The following is a 16415-nucleotide window of genomic DNA, read 5'->3' as shown; positions in this document are numbered from 1 at the left end:
AGGAAGCTCGGGGCGGGCAGCGGGCGGCCCCGGGGAGCGGCGCGGCGGGGCCATGGAGGGACCCGTGGAGGGGCCCGGGGACAGCCCCGGGGACGGAGCCGGGGACGACTTCTACGAGCGGTTCGCCGCCGAGCTGGAGGTGCTGGCCGAGCTGGAAGGTGCCGGGGCCGGGGCCGCGCGGTGCCCGGGAGGAGAGCGGCGGGGAGCGGGGAGCGGCCCCGGGGGGCTGCGACTGCGGGGCCGGGCTCCTGGCGGCGGGGCCAGGAGGCAGCGGGCACGAACCGGAGCCCAGGAGGCTCCCTCTGGCCGTGCCGGAGGTGCGATGCCGTCCCCGGAGCTGTCCCAGCGCCGCTGGCTGGGACACCAGCTCCGGGTGGCCCCGCTGGGCTTGCCCCGGACGGAGCCGGAGGTGCCCGCCAGCCCCAAGCAGCCTCGTTCCGCGCTGCCCCGCAGGTTACCCGTCCCCGCCTGCCGGCCCCAAAATCTCCCAGTTCCGGAGCAGGAGGCAGCCGCTGGAGGAGACGGAGCCAGCCGGGGGGGGCAACCCCAGGAAGAGGGGCCAGGAGTGTGCCCTGCGTGGGTCCCCGGAGCCGCCCGTGGCCCTCAGTAGGTTTCGCTGAACCGGTGCTGGTTGTGGGGTGTGCTGGGGGCTCTGTGGGGCCCTGCTGCACCCGAGCCTGCTCTGGCGGGCTTCGGTCCGTGCCGCATCTCACAGCTTTCTCCTGCCTCCATCTCACGCAGCTCCTAAGCCGAAGCGGCAGCGGCTGGAAGCCGTGAAGAAGCTGAACTTTGATGTGGACGATGAGTTGGTTCCCGATGTCCTGCAGGATGCTGCCACATTCGTGCCTAGCCCAGAGGCGCTGGGAGCTCCCCAGGCTGCCAGGTTGGCCGGTTCCCCTGGCGGCTTCATTGCTGCCCCTCTGTCACCATGATTCGCTCAGAGAGCCTTTTGGGTCTGCCCTTGGGTGGGGTCTGAGCGCTCCTCGTCTTGCCCCCCGCTAAAGGAGCCTGTTGTCCAGCTCGGAGCGCCTGGAGGTGAGCGGCATGGTGCCCCTGCAGGTCACGCCGCCCTCCCACAAGAACCCAAAGCGGGTCCTCAAGCGGCCGCCCATCCTGGAGGACTACATCAACGTGACGTCCACCGAAGGCACCAGGGTCTTCATGGCTGTGAGGGAAGATCCCTCCAGGACAGGAGTGGAGGTGAGGGGGGTCTGGAGGCCAGGCTTGCTCAACTCTGCTACTTTCTGCGACCTCCATTTGGTTCAGGAGTGGAGCTTTGATGAAGCACAAAACATCCGTGCTGAGCATCGCTGTGCCCTCTGCTTCTCACAGCTCCCCGACTCCTTGGGCTGGAACGCGCGCAGGCCGCTCCACTTGCTGGGGGTCCCCTTCTCCTACCTGAAGGAACAAGTGAACGAAGAGGTATCGCACCTTACTGCCCTGCCAGCCTTTGGCCCCTGCTGCTCCGTTAGCAGCCTGTCTCTGACCCCTCTCTTGCCCTGTTCGTCCCCAAGCATCGGAGGCGTGCTCTGGAGGCGTCGCAGCAGTTGACGGAGATAATAAACAGGTGAGGTGTGGGCAGCTGCTGGCCTGCTGCGCTCAGATGTGGCCCCTGAGATGCTCTCGTGGGTCTGCCCCCAGCACCCTCAGCTTGGGAAGGCTGGGTTTAGTTCCCAGCCCTGCCCTGGCTCCCTGCGTGGTCTGGGACGTGTTAATCCTTCCTCGCAGTTGCCTTGAGACCTGTGACGACACCGTGGAGCCTCAGGAGGCAGCAGAGGCAGCAGACAAGGAGGAGTCCACACTGCACTGCCTCTGGGTGGACAAGTTTACTCCCCGGCGCTACATGGAGCTGCTCAGTGATGATGTGAGCTCCTAGGATAAGTGAGGTTCGGGGGGGTTATCACTTGTAGCTCTCCTTTAATGCTGTGGGTTGTTGGGTTTGCTTCTTGTGCACGCCACACAGGCGTTAAGCCGTGAAGGACAGAGCCCTGTGTCTGTCCTTACTGGGTGCTCCTCAGATCCCAGCGTGACTGCTCGCTCTGTTGTCTGCCACCAGTACACAAACCGCTGCCTCCTGAAGTGGCTCAAGCTCTGGGACACGGTGGTGTTCGGGAGGGAGAAGCCCGTGAATAAGGCAAAGTCCAGCGCTGAGGCTCATCCCCCGTTCAGACAGTCCAAGGAGCAGCAGAATAAGTGGAAGACGAAGGCCCAGCTCACGGAGGAGATTCTGGAGGCTGAGTTGGACCAGCACAAGAGACCCAAATACAAGGTAGGCAGGACAGGACGCAGCTGTGGTGAGCCTCCTTTCCTAACCCCACCACCGTGGTGAGCAGCAGGGTCTTCCTTTTCTCTTCTTTTCCAGTACAGATCCAGTAAAAAACTGATTCCCTGGTTCTCATTTAGAAATATATCTTTTTCTCATTTCTTCTGCTGTTTCAGCTTAAGTAATATGATAACAAGGGGAGGGGAACAGGTTTGAAGAGACTTGCTCCAGCCAGATTAAGTGGGCTGGTAGAGGAAAGAAGTGCCCTTTTTATCAGAGGTTGGTCTGGACTTCATTCATGAGGGGCTAACGCGTCATGTCTTTGAGTAAGAGTTTCTGCATCTGGAAAAGAGCAATGGTGCTGAAACAGTAAAAGGAATGGAGATAACTACCTGTTTTACCAGACTGTTTTTCAACATATCCAGTGAAAGGATATAAAAACCAGGGAAACAAAAATTAGATGCTAAAAATGTAAAAGTGTTGTTTCTTGGGAGTGTTATTCTGGAAGGGGATTCTCCATTTTCTATCATCCTATAAACTTACAAAATGCATGAGAGGTCCACCTGCTAGCCAGGATGACTGTTACCTCCAAGAGCTCCTGTTACATTCCCCTTCCTCCAGTGACCTTCCCTGCTCCCAGTGCCCCTCCAGGTGCCCCAGCCAGCGCAGGGGCTTGCAGGGGCTGAATGTCCCCTCTGTGCCGCAGGTGGCCCTGCTCTGTGGCCCGCCCGGCCTGGGGAAGACCACGCTGGCCCACATCATCGCGAAGCACGCGGGGTACAACGTGGTGGAGATGAACGCCAGGTGAGGCTCGCCTCTGCCCGGCCCTGCTCAGCCCTGAAAGCCGCTGGCGGTGGTGCCGCGCCGAGCCTCCCGCCATGGTCTTCTCCTGCAGCGACGACCGCAGCCCGGAGGTTTTCAAGACCCGCATCGAAGCTGCCACCCAGATGAAGTCAGTGCTGGGCGCCGACGAGAAGCCCAACTGCCTGATCATCGATGAGATAGACGGCGCGCCCACCGTAAGCCCTCGCCGCTGCCCAGCCTGGATCTGGCCACCTATTGCTTAATTCTTAACCCCGTTAGCGGCTCATCCTCTGCTCTATTTTATTACCTGTTCCTTGCTTCTGAACAGCAAGCATTCGTTCCCTTTTGTCCCTTAATTTTCCCCAAGGCGTCCATCACCGTGCTGCTGAACATCATCAACAGCAAGGAGGCAGAGGGCGAGGCGGCGCCGGGCCGGCGGAGGCGGCGCGAGGGCGGTCTGCTGCTGAGGCCCATCGTCTGCATCTGCAACGACCAGTGTGTGCCACTCGTCCTCCGGGGTGGGAAAGGGGACGGGTGGGGAGCTGAAATCCCTGCCCCGAGCGAGGTGACGGGTGCTGGTGTGACTTTCGGCTAGGTGTGGATGTACACAGAATCACCGAATTGTAGCGGTTGGGAGGGACCTCAAAAGATCATTGGGTCCAACCCCCCTGCCAAAGCAGGTTCCCTAGAGCAGGTTGCCCAGGTAGGCGTCCAGACAGGCCTTGAATATCTCCAGAGAAGGAGACCCCACAACCTCCCTGGGCAGCCTGTCCCAGTGCTCCGTCACCCTCACCGTGAAGAAGTTCCTTCGCATGTTGGTGCGGAACTGCCTGTGCTCCATTTTGTGGCCATTGCCCCTTGTCCTGTCCCCACAAACCACTGAAAAGAGGTTGGCCAAATCCCTCTGTCTCCCACACTTAAGATATTTGTAAACATTGATAAGATCCCCTCTCAGTCTTCTCCTCTCAAGGCCGAACAGCCCCAGGTACGGTAGCCTTGGCGCATGCACCGACGTGCAGCACTGTACATCTTTTAAGCACCACGTTTCTTCGGAGGGCAGCGTTAGTGGCTGGATTTCTTCTGTTGGGGGGGCTCAGACACCCTCTGCTTCCTTTTTCCAGGTTCGTGCCAGCCCTCAGACCGCTGCGGCAGCAAGCTTTCCTGCTCAGCTTCCCCCGCACGGCCCCGTCCCGGCTGGCCCAGCGGCTCGGCGAGGTGCGCGCAGCCCCGAGCTCCTCTCCCCGCGCGGTGGCTGCGCGGCCGGGGCCCCGCTCACCTCCCTTCCCTTCAGATCGCCCTCCTGCAGGGCATGAGGGCGGACACGGGAGCGCTGCTGGCACTCTGCGAGAAGACGGAGAACGACATCCGCTCGTGCATAAACACCTTGCAGGTATTTGTAGCAGCAGGAGGTCTCGGGGGGGGATGAAGGCTTGCTGCTTTGCTTGACCTGATCTGGATTCAGGTGGGGATTAAGGGAAAAACTGTGTTCCAGGCAGGTCCCTAAAGTGTCAGTCCTGTCCCTGGTGTTATTTTTAACCTCGATTCTGCTACAGTGTGAGGAAGAACGAGGTGCCTTTGTCTCGGGCTGTTCCCAGCACCACAGAGCTACTGCTGGCACCCCCTTTCTCCTCCCGTTGCCCTTCTCCCCCTGCGTGGCACGCAGCCCCCTGCTTGTGTTGCAGTTCCTGCACGGCCGAGGCCAGAAGGAGCTGAACGTGCAGATGGTGCAGACGATGAAGATCGGCTTGAAGGACCAAAACAAGGGGCTTTTCTCCATCTGGCAAGAGATCTTCCAGCTCCCACGGGTTCAAAGGTAAACGGGGAATTTGTTAGGTCTGTCTGGCACACGCTGCTTTGTGGGCCCTGCTTGCAGGACGTGCAGTGGAGAAACCTGAACCATGCTGGAGACCAGGCTTGGTTTCAGCAAATTTATGTACTCTAGATGCTCTTTTAGCGCCCAATAATTTGATATTGGTATTGCCTTCAGTCTGGTTTAAAAGGGTCCAAATACTCCTTGCTGGTCCATCCAGCACTGCACTTTCTGTGCGTGGCCCGGGCCCCCCGAGCCCTGTCCTTGCTGCTCTCCGCAGGCACAGGATAGGGATGGACCCCACGCTGCCAAACCAGCTGCTGGGGGACGAGGACGACCTGTCGCACCTTGGCGTGAAGGCCGGCCTCAACGCGTCCTCCCACCGCTTCCACCGCGTCTTGCACCTCGCCAGCTCCTCAGGGGAGCAGGAGAAGCTCGCCCAGGTAGAGCAGCCTGGAGGGGAGAGCCAGGCGTGTGAGTCCTTGTCCATGCTCCTTTTGGATGGGGTACCAGGCTTAAAATCATCAGATGGGGCCATTGCCAGTCTCTAACCCTGCTCTCGCCCGGCCGCCTGCAGGGTCTGTACGACAACTTCCTGAACATGAAGCTGCGGGATTCCAGTTTCAGCTCGGTGTGCTTGGCCCTGGAGTGGCTGGGCTTCTCCGACATGCTGAGCAGGGCCGTGCTGCACAGGCAGAGCTTCCAGCTGATGCGCTACCTGCCCTTCCTGCCCGTGGCCTTCCACCTGCTCTTCGCAGCCACCAGCATCCCCCGGCTCGCTTACCCCAGCAGCCAGCACGAGGCAAGCCAAGCCCCGGGTGGGCACGGTGGCGATCGGGCTCCAGCGGGGAACCGTGGGGACACCTGCGCTCGTGGCCAAGGCTGAGCTGTCCCGGCCCTGTCTCCCGCCAGGCCCTGGCCAAACAGAACCACATGCAGAACCTCATCGTGTCCATGGTCTCGGGGATAACGCCCAGCGCTCGCAGCCGCACCGGGCAGCAGTCCCTCGTCTTGGAGGTGCTCTGCCTGCTGCTGGACATCCTCACCCCGAAGCTCCGGCCGGTGAGTGCCTGCTGGCCCCTTCTGGCTGCTCTGGTCCTGGGTGCTGGGTCCCCTCTGCAAGTGGCTCCTAGGGGGGCTGGGACACGTCCCCTGCGCTGCCCTGCCCTGGTGTGGGCTGAGCTGACGTCCCAGACCTCTACGTCCCCAGTTCAGGGTTGGTTTGGAATTGCACCCAATGCAGAAGTCAGAGGGGATGTGGCACTCAAACACCTGGCTGTGGGTGCACCTCCAGGAGCTGGGGCTGGGGGCTTGGCGCAAGTGAGGATTTTGGAGGCCTGGTTCAACCAGAACCACTCCTGCTCCCTTGGCACGGTCACCCTTCGGGCTGATGCAGGAGGCTCCCCTGCCCTGAAGCACAGGGTGTCCCTAATAGGAGACCGAACGTTTCTCCTCCCTAGTCGTATCCTCACGGGCATTCGCTATCTGTTCTCATATTGAGACAAGAAGCCTGCTTTGGGTTATTTTTGTGTTGCGAAGCTGCTCTAGATATCTTGAGTTGCGCTTTCCCCTTGCTCACCTCCCCAGTGGGCCCCGCTCTCCTCCCCAGGTGAACACGCAGCTCTACAGCCTCAAGGAGAAGCAGCAGCTCGCCGACCTCATCAGCACCATGCTGGCCTACAACCTCACCTACCACCAGGAGCGCCTGCCCGAGGGCCAGTACGTCTACAAGCTTGACCCGTAAGTCTCGAGTGACTGCTGTACCTCTGCCCAGTCCTCTTTCTGCCAGCCAGGAGCTCGTGGGTGCTGTACCAGGATGAGAAAATGAGTGCGCTGTCCTGGTTTCATGTGATGAACTTGTGCATTAGTAGCCTGCCATTGCTGGACTTGAGTCTTCGCTGTGTTTTAGGGATCTTCTGAGCTGTAAATGCTCCCAAGGCTTTGGTGAAATAATACAGACCCGACCAGAGCTAGGAGCAAAGCTAATGTCTTCCTGGTACAAAGTTAATTACAGAAATTAGCCTCTGTTAAATCAAGCCGCTGTATCTAATTACAGTGAAGCATTTTATTTTTTTTTCTACGGAAACGCCTGCGGGACCTGCTTGGGTTGCGGCGAGGCATCGCTCTCCTGCCCCCTGAGCCCGGCTGCTCCGAAAAGCCGCCGGCAGGGTGCTGGAGCAGCGTGGAGCAGCACCTGGTGTGCTGTGCAGCAATGACTGGTGCTGCAGGGAGGTGCCGTGTCCTGCTGGCACCCCTCGAAAATGTCCCAGTGTCTGGCAAACAGAGCTGTTTTAACAGCAAAACCTTTTGTTTTCTCTGAGCTGTCACAAGCTGTTTTCTCTTGCAGTATATAGGCAGAGTGGTTTTGGAGATGGCAGTACCTAGAAGGACAGGAGCTGGGTTTTTACAGGGAAGCTCAGTGTCTGCACTGTTTGCTTTTCCTGCAGCAGCCTGTTCTGGTGCTGCCTTGTCACTACTGCTGCTCTTTAAAGGCAGCTGAGGGACCATGTGAGGAAACACACGAAGAAAAATGACTTTTTAAATAGCAGATTTGACAGCTAACTTCTAAACAGCTGCAAATCCATCTGACATGCAAGTGCGTTCCCATTATTTGAAGGGAAATAATACTGAATGTGAATAAAGCATGGAATGGTCTGAATGGCAGACAAAGGAAACCAGACAGGTGCTCGGGCTGGGCTTTAACTGTGCCGAAAAAGGCTTAACTGATGTGCCAGCCCCGTTAAGAACCAAACTGCTCTGCTTTGCCCAAATGCCCACTCCTGGCTGCGTCCCCCTGGGGGGGCTCCCTGCGGCCCCCCTGGTTCATGGCAAGGAACCTGCTGCCGCCTCTGCCTCAGCTCCGACCCTGTGGCTTGGGCTTTTTCAGGGCAGTCTGTTTGGCACAAACCTGTGTAATTTCCTGTTCTTGCACTCAAAACAAGATTAAAAAGTGTGTAATCTCCTGGGGATTGTCATTCAGCTGCGCTGTACCAGAGCAGCCTGGGTCTGCACGTCCAGCACCGCCTGCTGGGCATCTTCTAACGCTGCCGGCGCCCGCTGGGAGGGCAGTGGTGGGGAACATGCCCGGGGTGGGACAGAAAGGGGACAGGGGTGGCAGTGCTGCAGGTCTCGCCATGCACGGTGATGGATTTATTTTCTCTCCTCCTTGCCCCCATGCACCTGGCTACTTCTGAAGGAACGTGGAGGATGTCTGCCGGTTCCCGGACCTGCCGGCTCGCAAGCAGCTGACCTACCAGGCCAAGCAGCTCATCGCCAGGGAGATCGAGCTGGAAAAGATGAGGAGGATGGAGGCTCTGCTGCAGGCGCGAAACCTCAGCGAGGTAGGGAGGTGGAGAGCAGGTGTGGGCTTTCAGGGCGCCTGTGGTGGTGGGTCTGTCGCCTGGGGTGCAGGTGGGCGATGGGGATAAATGAAGTCCTTAGGGCTGGTGTGGGGAAGGGGTCTTCCCAAAGCAGGAGGTGGTTGTCAGTGCATGCACAGACCCTGTTAGGGGGCCCAGCTGCAGCTGGAGAGGGCCTGGGAGGATGTCTCATCTCGGCTGTGTCCCCCCTGTCCCACAGTCTGGGGTTACAAAATGCCCCTGCCCACCATCCCTGCCCCTACTAGCCGCCTATGCCTGCTGATGGCAGCAGAGGCACACAGAGGCTGATGGCTTTTGCTCTGCCAGTGGAAATCCAGGATTAACCCCCCAGGTCCCTGCAGCCTGCCTGCCCCCCCTGCCCCTGCACATCTGCCTTGGGCTGACAGCAGGCGTGGGGCAGCACATCAGCCTTGCGTGTGGCAAGCCCGAACAGCTCATCTTTTTGTATGAATTCTGGAAATACTCCCTCTGAGTATAAGCTATAAACCCTTAACCTCTCTAACTAGGGATGGGAATTTCAGTTGACCTGGCTGTGACTTATACACATCAGTGAAGGAGGTGACCTGCTCTTTCCTGCCTGCACATTCCTGTTGCTTCACTTTGATCCTCCGGAGGATGCCAGAGCACCCTGGGAGGAGCAGAGCTCCTTTGCCCACTGCCAAAACCCTCCACTGCACGGAGCAGTGGGCATGAGGCAGGAGAAGGTGGAAGTGGGCAAATGTGGAGGCTGAGAAACAGCCCTGGTTTGGTTTGTGTAACTGCTGACTGCCTTGCCCTGGTGCCAGGGGGATAATTGATCCCTGGGAGCCCCTTCTTGCAGCAGAGGCGGTTCCTCAGGGGACACCTGTGGCAGAGAGATGGTGTAAAAACATCTCTGAAGGCTTTTTGTTTACGTGGTGCCAACCACAAAGTCCCAAGCAAAGGATCAGCACACACAGCGTGCCCGAAGTGCTGCCTTGGGCTAATCTGGAGCTGCTGCTGGGAGATAACATGATGAAAAACATTTATAACGAAGTATTGTTATCCAAATAGGTGGCAAATAGACCCCAGACTACAGCATAAAGATGACTATATCTGTAACAAAACCCATGAAATCCTCCTGCGTTTCCCAGGTGGGAACAGTCAGGTGTTTGTGTGTTGAAGGAAAAAGGCAGAGGTCCTCAGCTTGGGGCTTTCTCCCTGGTCTGGGCACCCAGGAGCAGCCCAGAGAGGACGTGCTCAGGGGTCTTTCCCCCACAGGAGCCAGCAAGAGGCCCCAGTGAGCCAGCAGAGAGCAGGGACATGGGGCCGGCAGCGCCCCAAAACCACCAGCAGCGCCTGGAGCACATTGTGAGGAGGGCAGCGGTGGAGGACAAGGTGAGGGGGGGACACAGTTATCAGCAGTAAGGTCGGAGGGCCCTTTACCCATCAGCGGGCTGTGCAATGTGTCCCCGGGGTGTTTCTCCTGCAGCCATGTGGCCACAAAACCCCTGTGGCTGCTCCGTTCCCTGCACCTGGGGATATTGGTACCTGGGGAGGTGGATCCTGCAGCCCACCCCCTGAAGGCCCCATCCATGGCATCCATGGCCTTCAGCACAGCCCACGTACGCCTGTATCGAAGCACCCAAACCCCCATCTGGCTGCAGCCAGGGAGGTCGGTGGGGAGCAGCAGGAGCAGCGCCAGGGACCAACTGGGCACCGTGGGGCTGCCCTGGTCCCGTGCCACTGTCCTTTGCCCTGGACTGAACTTCAGACTTTAGCCCTCAGCAAAACCCTGTTTAACACAGCAACCCCTAACATTTGTCTTTTCCTACTGATTTTGAATGTTGTTTGCATTTTACCAAGGCCACTCGCCCTTTCTGCAGGATTTGCATTCAGCTCCTGCTCGGTGGCTTCCTGTTCCTGCGCCGGGGGTTGGAGCAGGCACCAGCAGGGCTGCGCTGACCCCCACCCTGTTTGTTTTTCACAGCCTGAGACTGACTTCTTCGGGCGGCCTCTTCTGCGGCAGAGGGTGTCCACAGCCCCGGGTAGGTGGCAGGGGGACGGGGTGCCCACAGGTGCTGCCAGGGGTCCCTGTATTTGCAGTGCTTGGACCCCACATGCACGGGTCCCCAACTGGGTGTTCTGTCCCTAAGCCCTGTCCCTAGTCTGGGGGAATGTTGGTGGGGTAGGAAAGGGAAATTGGGAAATGAACTGAGCTGGGGAGTGGGGTTATGGGGTCCTGCAAGTGTCTGTGGGAGCTGAGTCATGGCATCAGCTGTGTGCCTGCAACCACCCCTGTGTGCAGTGTGAGCTCCCCTCTTGGCATCAGTGGGGCTCATGACAATAAAGGGGGGGGCTCATGACATGTTCCTTACCCCCGGTCTTCCTCCCCGTCCCCTGCCCTGCAGCCGCTCAGCCCTCTGAGCAAGATTCAGTCGAGAGACAGATGGGAAAGGCCGTGGGCAACAGCGACGTCTGGTTCCGATTTAATGAAGGGGTTTCAAACGCGGTCAGGAGGAACCTCTACATCAAGGACCTGCTCTAGCAGGGACCAGAGGGAACCCAGGAAATACCGGAGAGAGGAGCGAAATGATAAGCTGCCTTTTAGCTGTCTCACCCTTGAATGGAGTGGGTGCAGGTGGTGCTGATATTTTTTTAATAACCAGTTGTTTTGTTTAAAAAAAATAAAATATAAAAATTAATAAAATCTTGAAATATTGCTGTTTATTTCATTTATAAACCCTTAGTTGCCATATTTTGCCTGTTGTGCTGCAAAACTGCATAGCCTACAATATACAAAAGAGTAAAATCATTGCAAATGTTTTATAAAAGTTTTTTTCCTTTGCCTTTACAAGTTGAAAAATCGGTCACGTTCACAGAAGGGGGGCAGAAGCAGGTGGAAGGCTGTACCTGCCTCCCAGAGAAACTTTCACTCCTCCTGTACCCCTCTGCTTCGACCCACACCTCTCGGCCACCTTGCCCACCCCGTGTCTGTTTTCCCAGGCACCCCATATAAAAAAGAAAACGCTTTTACTACTAAAAATAAAAAGACAAGATGAGGGTAGGGTTTTTCAGTTAGTCGTATTCGGAAGCTACCTAATAAAAAAGTGTACATTCACCGTTAGGCCGGGCGCCCGGCAGGCCTGAGCCGCTGCCGGCCCGCGGCCCTCAGAGGATGCTGCACTTCCCCTTCTCCACCCAGGGGTTGTTCTTCATCAGCTCCGGGTTCAGGAAGGGATCTTCTGGGATGCCGTCCTCGATCCACTTCACAAACCTGCGGGAGGGGTTGGGGGACGTTACACAGCCTGGCTTTTTGGGGCTGCTGTGCACAAACCCTCCCTGATTTGCTCTGCACCGAAGCGAGGCCTGCACACGGTGGGCCCAGGGCAGTGTTTTGCTGTGGGAGCCATCGGGCCGGGGCCCCCAGCTCTCCGAGACCTCAGCAGCTGCCTCCTGTCCCCAGTGCCTGTGGCTGCCGTGTGCTGCCGGCCTCGGCACCGCCCTGTGAACCGTGCTCAGGTCGCCCTTTTCCTCTCCCCCCCTCACCATGTAAGAGGGAGGCCGTGGGGATGGGCCGAGCCCCTTCATGGTGGGCAGCAGCGAGGTGCGAGCCATGCAGAAATGCCCCTTCATGACTGCGTTACACGTTTCATTTCCAGCTTTGCTTTGCAGCCTCTGGGCACCCACCCTCACACCCACAGCCCCATTTTGCCCTCCCCAGTCAGCTCAGGCTTTGGTCCTGCAGCCCCCAGCCACCCCCCCTGGCAGCCCCAGTGCCCTGGCAGCGTTTGGGTGCGTGGCAGCATGCACGAGCACCTGTGGGGGGGTCTGGAGAGGCTTCAGCAGCTGGGGCTTGGGTGACCGCGGGGGGACGATTTCTGAACTCGTTTGGGGAGGAGATTTGGAGGGGGCAGGGGGAGGAAGCCCCGCTGTTGCTCCCCGCCATGCCCACTCACTCGGGTATCGTCTTGGAGGACATCTCCCGCTTGTAGGCCAGCTGGTACTTGAGGCTCTCCACCTCCTTCTTCCACTGCGGCAGGTCCCACTCGTCCATGGCACCTGGGCTCGGCGGGGGCTCGGCACGGCAGTGGCAGGGGCTGAAAGGCAGGGTGTCCGCGCTGTGTCTCCGGCTGCCCCCCGCCCCATCCCCGTGCTCCCTGAGCTCCCGGGGACCTTCCCAATCCCACCCATTGTGGACCTGTGGCTCCAAGAGATTTTGGGAGGTTTTGCTGCCTCGGCTGGTGGCGAGGGCTGCACTTACCTACCTCAGTGGCACGGCCGGGCACAGTGGCGAGTGCCTGATGCCGCACTCTCGTAGCCACGCTGAGTCCGCAGGCACATGCAAAGCCTGCCCGGAGAGCCAGGCTGGATTTGACTGTGATTTGGCTGTTGGTGTGTGCAAATAACAAACCGGAGACTCTCTGGGGCGGGGGGCAGCGTTCTCCTGCCTGGCTGTGGCCGTGAGCGAGGGGCAGGAGGGATTTTGGCCCTCCACAGCCCTGGAGAAGTCTCAGTGGGGCATTTGGTGAGGATGTATTGCAGCCCCTAGGCCAGTATTTGGGGCTGGGTTGAGAACCAACCCCCCCTCCCAGCCTCACCCCCGGGCTGCAGCAGCCCCCAAGGGCAGCACCGAGTGGCACCACCCACCAGGGAAGGAGGCCCTGTGGCCCCGGGGAGAGCTGGTGGGGGTGAGGGGAGCAAAGCACCGAGCACCCCACAGCAACACAGCTAATAGTGGGGACATGGTGGGGAAACTGAGGCACGGCACCCAATTGGGCACAAGCTGTGACCACAGCTGCGTGAGTCCCCACTCCCCATGCTGGCCCAGGGATGGGTGGCACAAGGGGACGTTTCCTCCTGCCCGTGGCCAGCCACGACCCCAGCAAAGCCTGGGGCCGTGCTCTGTCCGGCACAGGGCAGCACCAGGCCCACCCGGCAGCATCACTTTGCATCAGGGTGACCAAAGCAGGGACACCCCGCATCCCGGGCCAGCCTCAGCCCCCACGCAGGGCAGGGCTCAGCAGCTCAGTGCTTCTGCTGAGCAGCCACAGGAAAAATAACCGGCACGGCCAGGAGGAGGGTGAGCACCCAGCGCCCAGCATCCCTGTGTGCCCGCGGTCCGGCCTCCCCGCTGCTCCCGCTCCCGCTCCCTCCGGCGGCTCTCCCGGTGGAGAAGCATCCCCGGCCCCGCTCCAGCCATCCCAGCAGCATCCCAGTGCCACGGCCACGACTGAGCTCTCCACCTACCTCGGCTGGAAAAGGTGTTAGCAGGAGCGGGGGCTGCGTCCGTCCCCGCCGGCTCGGCAAGCTGCGCTGGCCTCGCCTCCCGCTAGCGCTGCCCTCGCTGTCAGCAAGCCCAAATCCTCTGTGTAATCTATTAATGCACGGCCCGTCCAGCTGCCTCCGACACGGCAAGAGCCGGATAATGAGAGCGTCCTCCCCCCCGCTGCTCCCAGGGGATTTGGCTCCGCTGAACGTGAGCTCCGGGACGAAGGCAGCGTGCTGGTACCGGGGCTGCGGCGGCCGTGCTGCCGAAACGGGGCTACCCCGGCCTCGGCTGAGCTGTAAGGGATGGATGGGCCCCGGGGGGACACGTGTGGGCCGAGTGCTGGGACATAGCAGCCCCCCAGGGCTGCATCCCTGCCCGTGTCCCTGTATCTGTGCATATATCTGTGCCCACATCCCTGCCTGCACCTCTGCCCATGTCTGTGCCTGAATCCCTGCCTGCATCCCTGCTCACATCCCTGCCTGAATCCTTGCAAAGCTTTCCTGGGTGCCATCAGCAAGGACTTCCCCATATGTAAACCCCAAGACCCACGGCATTGCTTTCCCCTGGCTGGTGGCTCTGTGCTGCTCCTGGTTTTCTTGCACCTTCCCATTTTCCTGGTGCTGGCAGGGCCAGGAGGCAGGGATTTGCAGGGGTGCACATGGGGATGGCTTACAAAGAAGAAAAAAAAAACAACAAATAAAATAAAATACAAAAGCTGAGCAGTTGGAAACTAAATATTTGGCCAGGGTGAAGGGCAGGGGAAGCACAAGTTGAACAACAGCATTAAAAAGCAGCAATTAGTGTAACTTACAGGGAGGAAAAAGATAAAGCAACACTAAGTGTTGTTAACTGATTAAAATCACCGTAATTGAAGCAAAAGCAAAACCGCAAAGGAAAAAACAAACAGAACAAAACAAAACAAACAAAAAACCCACCCACATTAAGCAACCATTAAAAAAAAAAAAAAAAAGCAGATAACTATGATGACAGCAGATTTTTGCTGCTTTAAAAAAAAAAAAAAAAAACACAGACAAGCTGCCCAAGCCCTGCCCCAGGGCAGTCTGCATGGGCACTAAGTGCCCTCCTTTGTGCCAGTCCTGGGCTGCTCCTCCTGCACCCACCGGAGCTGCACCCACCGGAGCCCGAGGCGCCTGCCCGAGGTGTCCCGGTCTCAGGGGACCCAGCAGGGCCACACGCCCATGGGGTGCTCCAGGGGGTGCAGGGCGATGCCGCAGGGTGAGCAGGGACCCCCCCCCCCCAAACAAAACCGTATGCTGAGCCTGGTGTCTGCCGATCACCTCCTCTGTCATATGGCAGTCCAAGCACATTTTTGCTTACTTTTTTTTTTTTCTTTTCCCCCAAAAACATACCCATTCAGGCCAGTATTTGTGACCTGGGAGACACCGTTTGCTTTTCTACATCCCTGCAGGCACAGAGGGAACATTTCCAGGAAGGGTGAATGCAGTAATTTCTTTCTCACCAGCCCGAGACACTGCTGACACTTTGTGTCTCCAGCCCCTCGTGCACCTTGCAGGCTGTGCTGACCTCTTAACGCCACGCACGAGAAAGGGGTCCCCTGGCAGGGGCGGTGGGGAGCACCCCTACCCTGCCGGGGGGACGGCCAGCACGGCTCCGGCCTAGAGTTTGTCCCAGACACTGAGCTCACGAGCACAGCAGCAGCCTCCTGCTCTGCTGCATCTGCCCAATTCCACCCCAAAGAGATGAGCCTGGTGTTGCCAAGCTGAGGGGTTCCCTGTGTGCTGGGGGCTCAGGGAGCAAATTCCCTGCATTGGCCTGAGTGCCTGAGGAAAGGGAGGTGAAAAAAAATAAATAATATATATATACACAATAATCGCTTGTATATATATTGTATATATACACAATGATCTCTTGGGGTCCCTTCCAACCCCTACAATTCTGTGATTCTGTGAATAATAAAATATGAAATAAATATGTACACTAGAAATATAGTAGACCATTTAGCATATAAAATGATATAAATATAATAAAACGTAAAGTATAATTAATATGTATTATATATTATAGAGGATGTTTGGTTGATTGGGCATGGGTTCTAATCCGTGTTATTAGAAGATAGTTACCGTTATTACATACTGTAAGGCGTAGTTATTACAAAATCAAGTGTGAATCTTCAGAGGAAGACATTTTCTCATATGGAGATGACCGTGTCATTATCTATAGCTTAATCCTCATGATAAGAACTTTACTCTTTGCTGCTATCCATATCTCTCTTACACAAAGGCTGCACCTTGGATGCCTCTGGCAGCGCAGAAGCCCCTGCAGCCACCCGGGTGCCCTGTCCCAAAAGCTTTGCTGCTCCCTGCATGCAGCTGGCGCCCGCAGCCAGGCTGGCCGTGCTCTGCTGGCCCATCCCCAGCCTCTGCGGGCAGCCTCCACCGAAGATCGATAGCACTAACGGCCTCCCCGGCCGCCTAATGGGCTCACCGCTCCTCTCCCCTGCCCCGGGAGGATGCTGCAGGGAGCGGGGCTGGGCTGCAGCCAGCGATCGATGGATGGAGCCGCCCGGGGCCGGCGGTGGGATGCTGAGCCGGCAGCACGAGGAGGTGGCCCAGAGGCAGCGGTGCCTGTGCGTGTTTGTTGGGACACCAGCGCTGGGTGCTCTGCGAACGGCTCCGTGGTGGTGGCCTCCTTGGGTCGCCACCGCCCGGCCTTTTGCAAATGGCACCATCCGCCTGAAGGAGGTCAGCGATACGGCGTGCTGGCCCCCAGATTATCTAGCTGTTGACATCAGTCATAATCTCCCAGCGCTGCCTCCAAACAATTATGGGAAAGGCTGGGGTTTAGCGATAAAATGACACTGGAGACGGGTTATTGGATTTCCGTGGATTTTCTGCAATCTGACTGCAGCGGTGGCTGAGCGGGGCCGGGCAGAGCTGCCAGGGATGG

At 58.3% G+C, this 16415-nt stretch overlaps 2 protein-coding genes across 2 annotated transcripts; one reads left to right on the top strand and one right to left on the bottom strand.

Moving 5' to 3' along the window:
* Positions 1-3: 3 nt before the first annotated feature.
* On the top strand, positions 4-10905 carry CHTF18 (chromosome transmission fidelity factor 18). The gene is made up of 22 exons (XM_040574881.1): positions 4-158; positions 454-606; positions 742-883; positions 1005-1200; positions 1333-1422; positions 1515-1567; positions 1729-1864; positions 2057-2269; positions 2970-3067; positions 3159-3282; positions 3435-3562; positions 4189-4282; positions 4359-4457; positions 4750-4880; positions 5158-5320; positions 5455-5679; positions 5790-5939; positions 6487-6617; positions 8074-8218; positions 9497-9613; positions 10206-10263; positions 10627-10905. Exons 1-22 carry the CDS (start codon positions 53-55, stop codon positions 10761-10763), a joined length of 2889 nt encoding a protein of 962 aa, XP_040430815.1. The 5' UTR covers positions 4-52; the 3' UTR covers positions 10764-10905.
* A 73-nt stretch (positions 10906-10978) lies between these two features.
* GNG13 (G protein subunit gamma 13) lies at positions 10979-13713 on the bottom strand. Its single transcript, XM_040574683.1, has 3 exons — positions 13466-13713; positions 12175-12315; positions 10979-11492 (listed from the first exon to the last, which is right to left on the bottom strand). The coding sequence occupies exons 2-3, from the start codon at positions 12270-12272 to the stop codon at positions 11387-11389; spliced, it is 204 nt and encodes a 67-aa protein (XP_040430617.1). The 5' UTR covers positions 12273-12315; positions 13466-13713; the 3' UTR covers positions 10979-11386.
* Between the last annotated feature and the right edge of the window lie 2702 nt (positions 13714-16415).

The sequence above is a fragment of the Cygnus olor genome, chromosome 15, assembly GCF_009769625.2.
Source record: "Cygnus olor isolate bCygOlo1 chromosome 15, bCygOlo1.pri.v2, whole genome shotgun sequence".
NCBI lineage: Eukaryota > Metazoa > Chordata > Aves > Anseriformes > Anatidae > Cygnus > Cygnus olor.
Note: the sequence above shows the minus strand (reverse complement) of the source record. Positions and strands in the feature narration are given on the sequence as shown.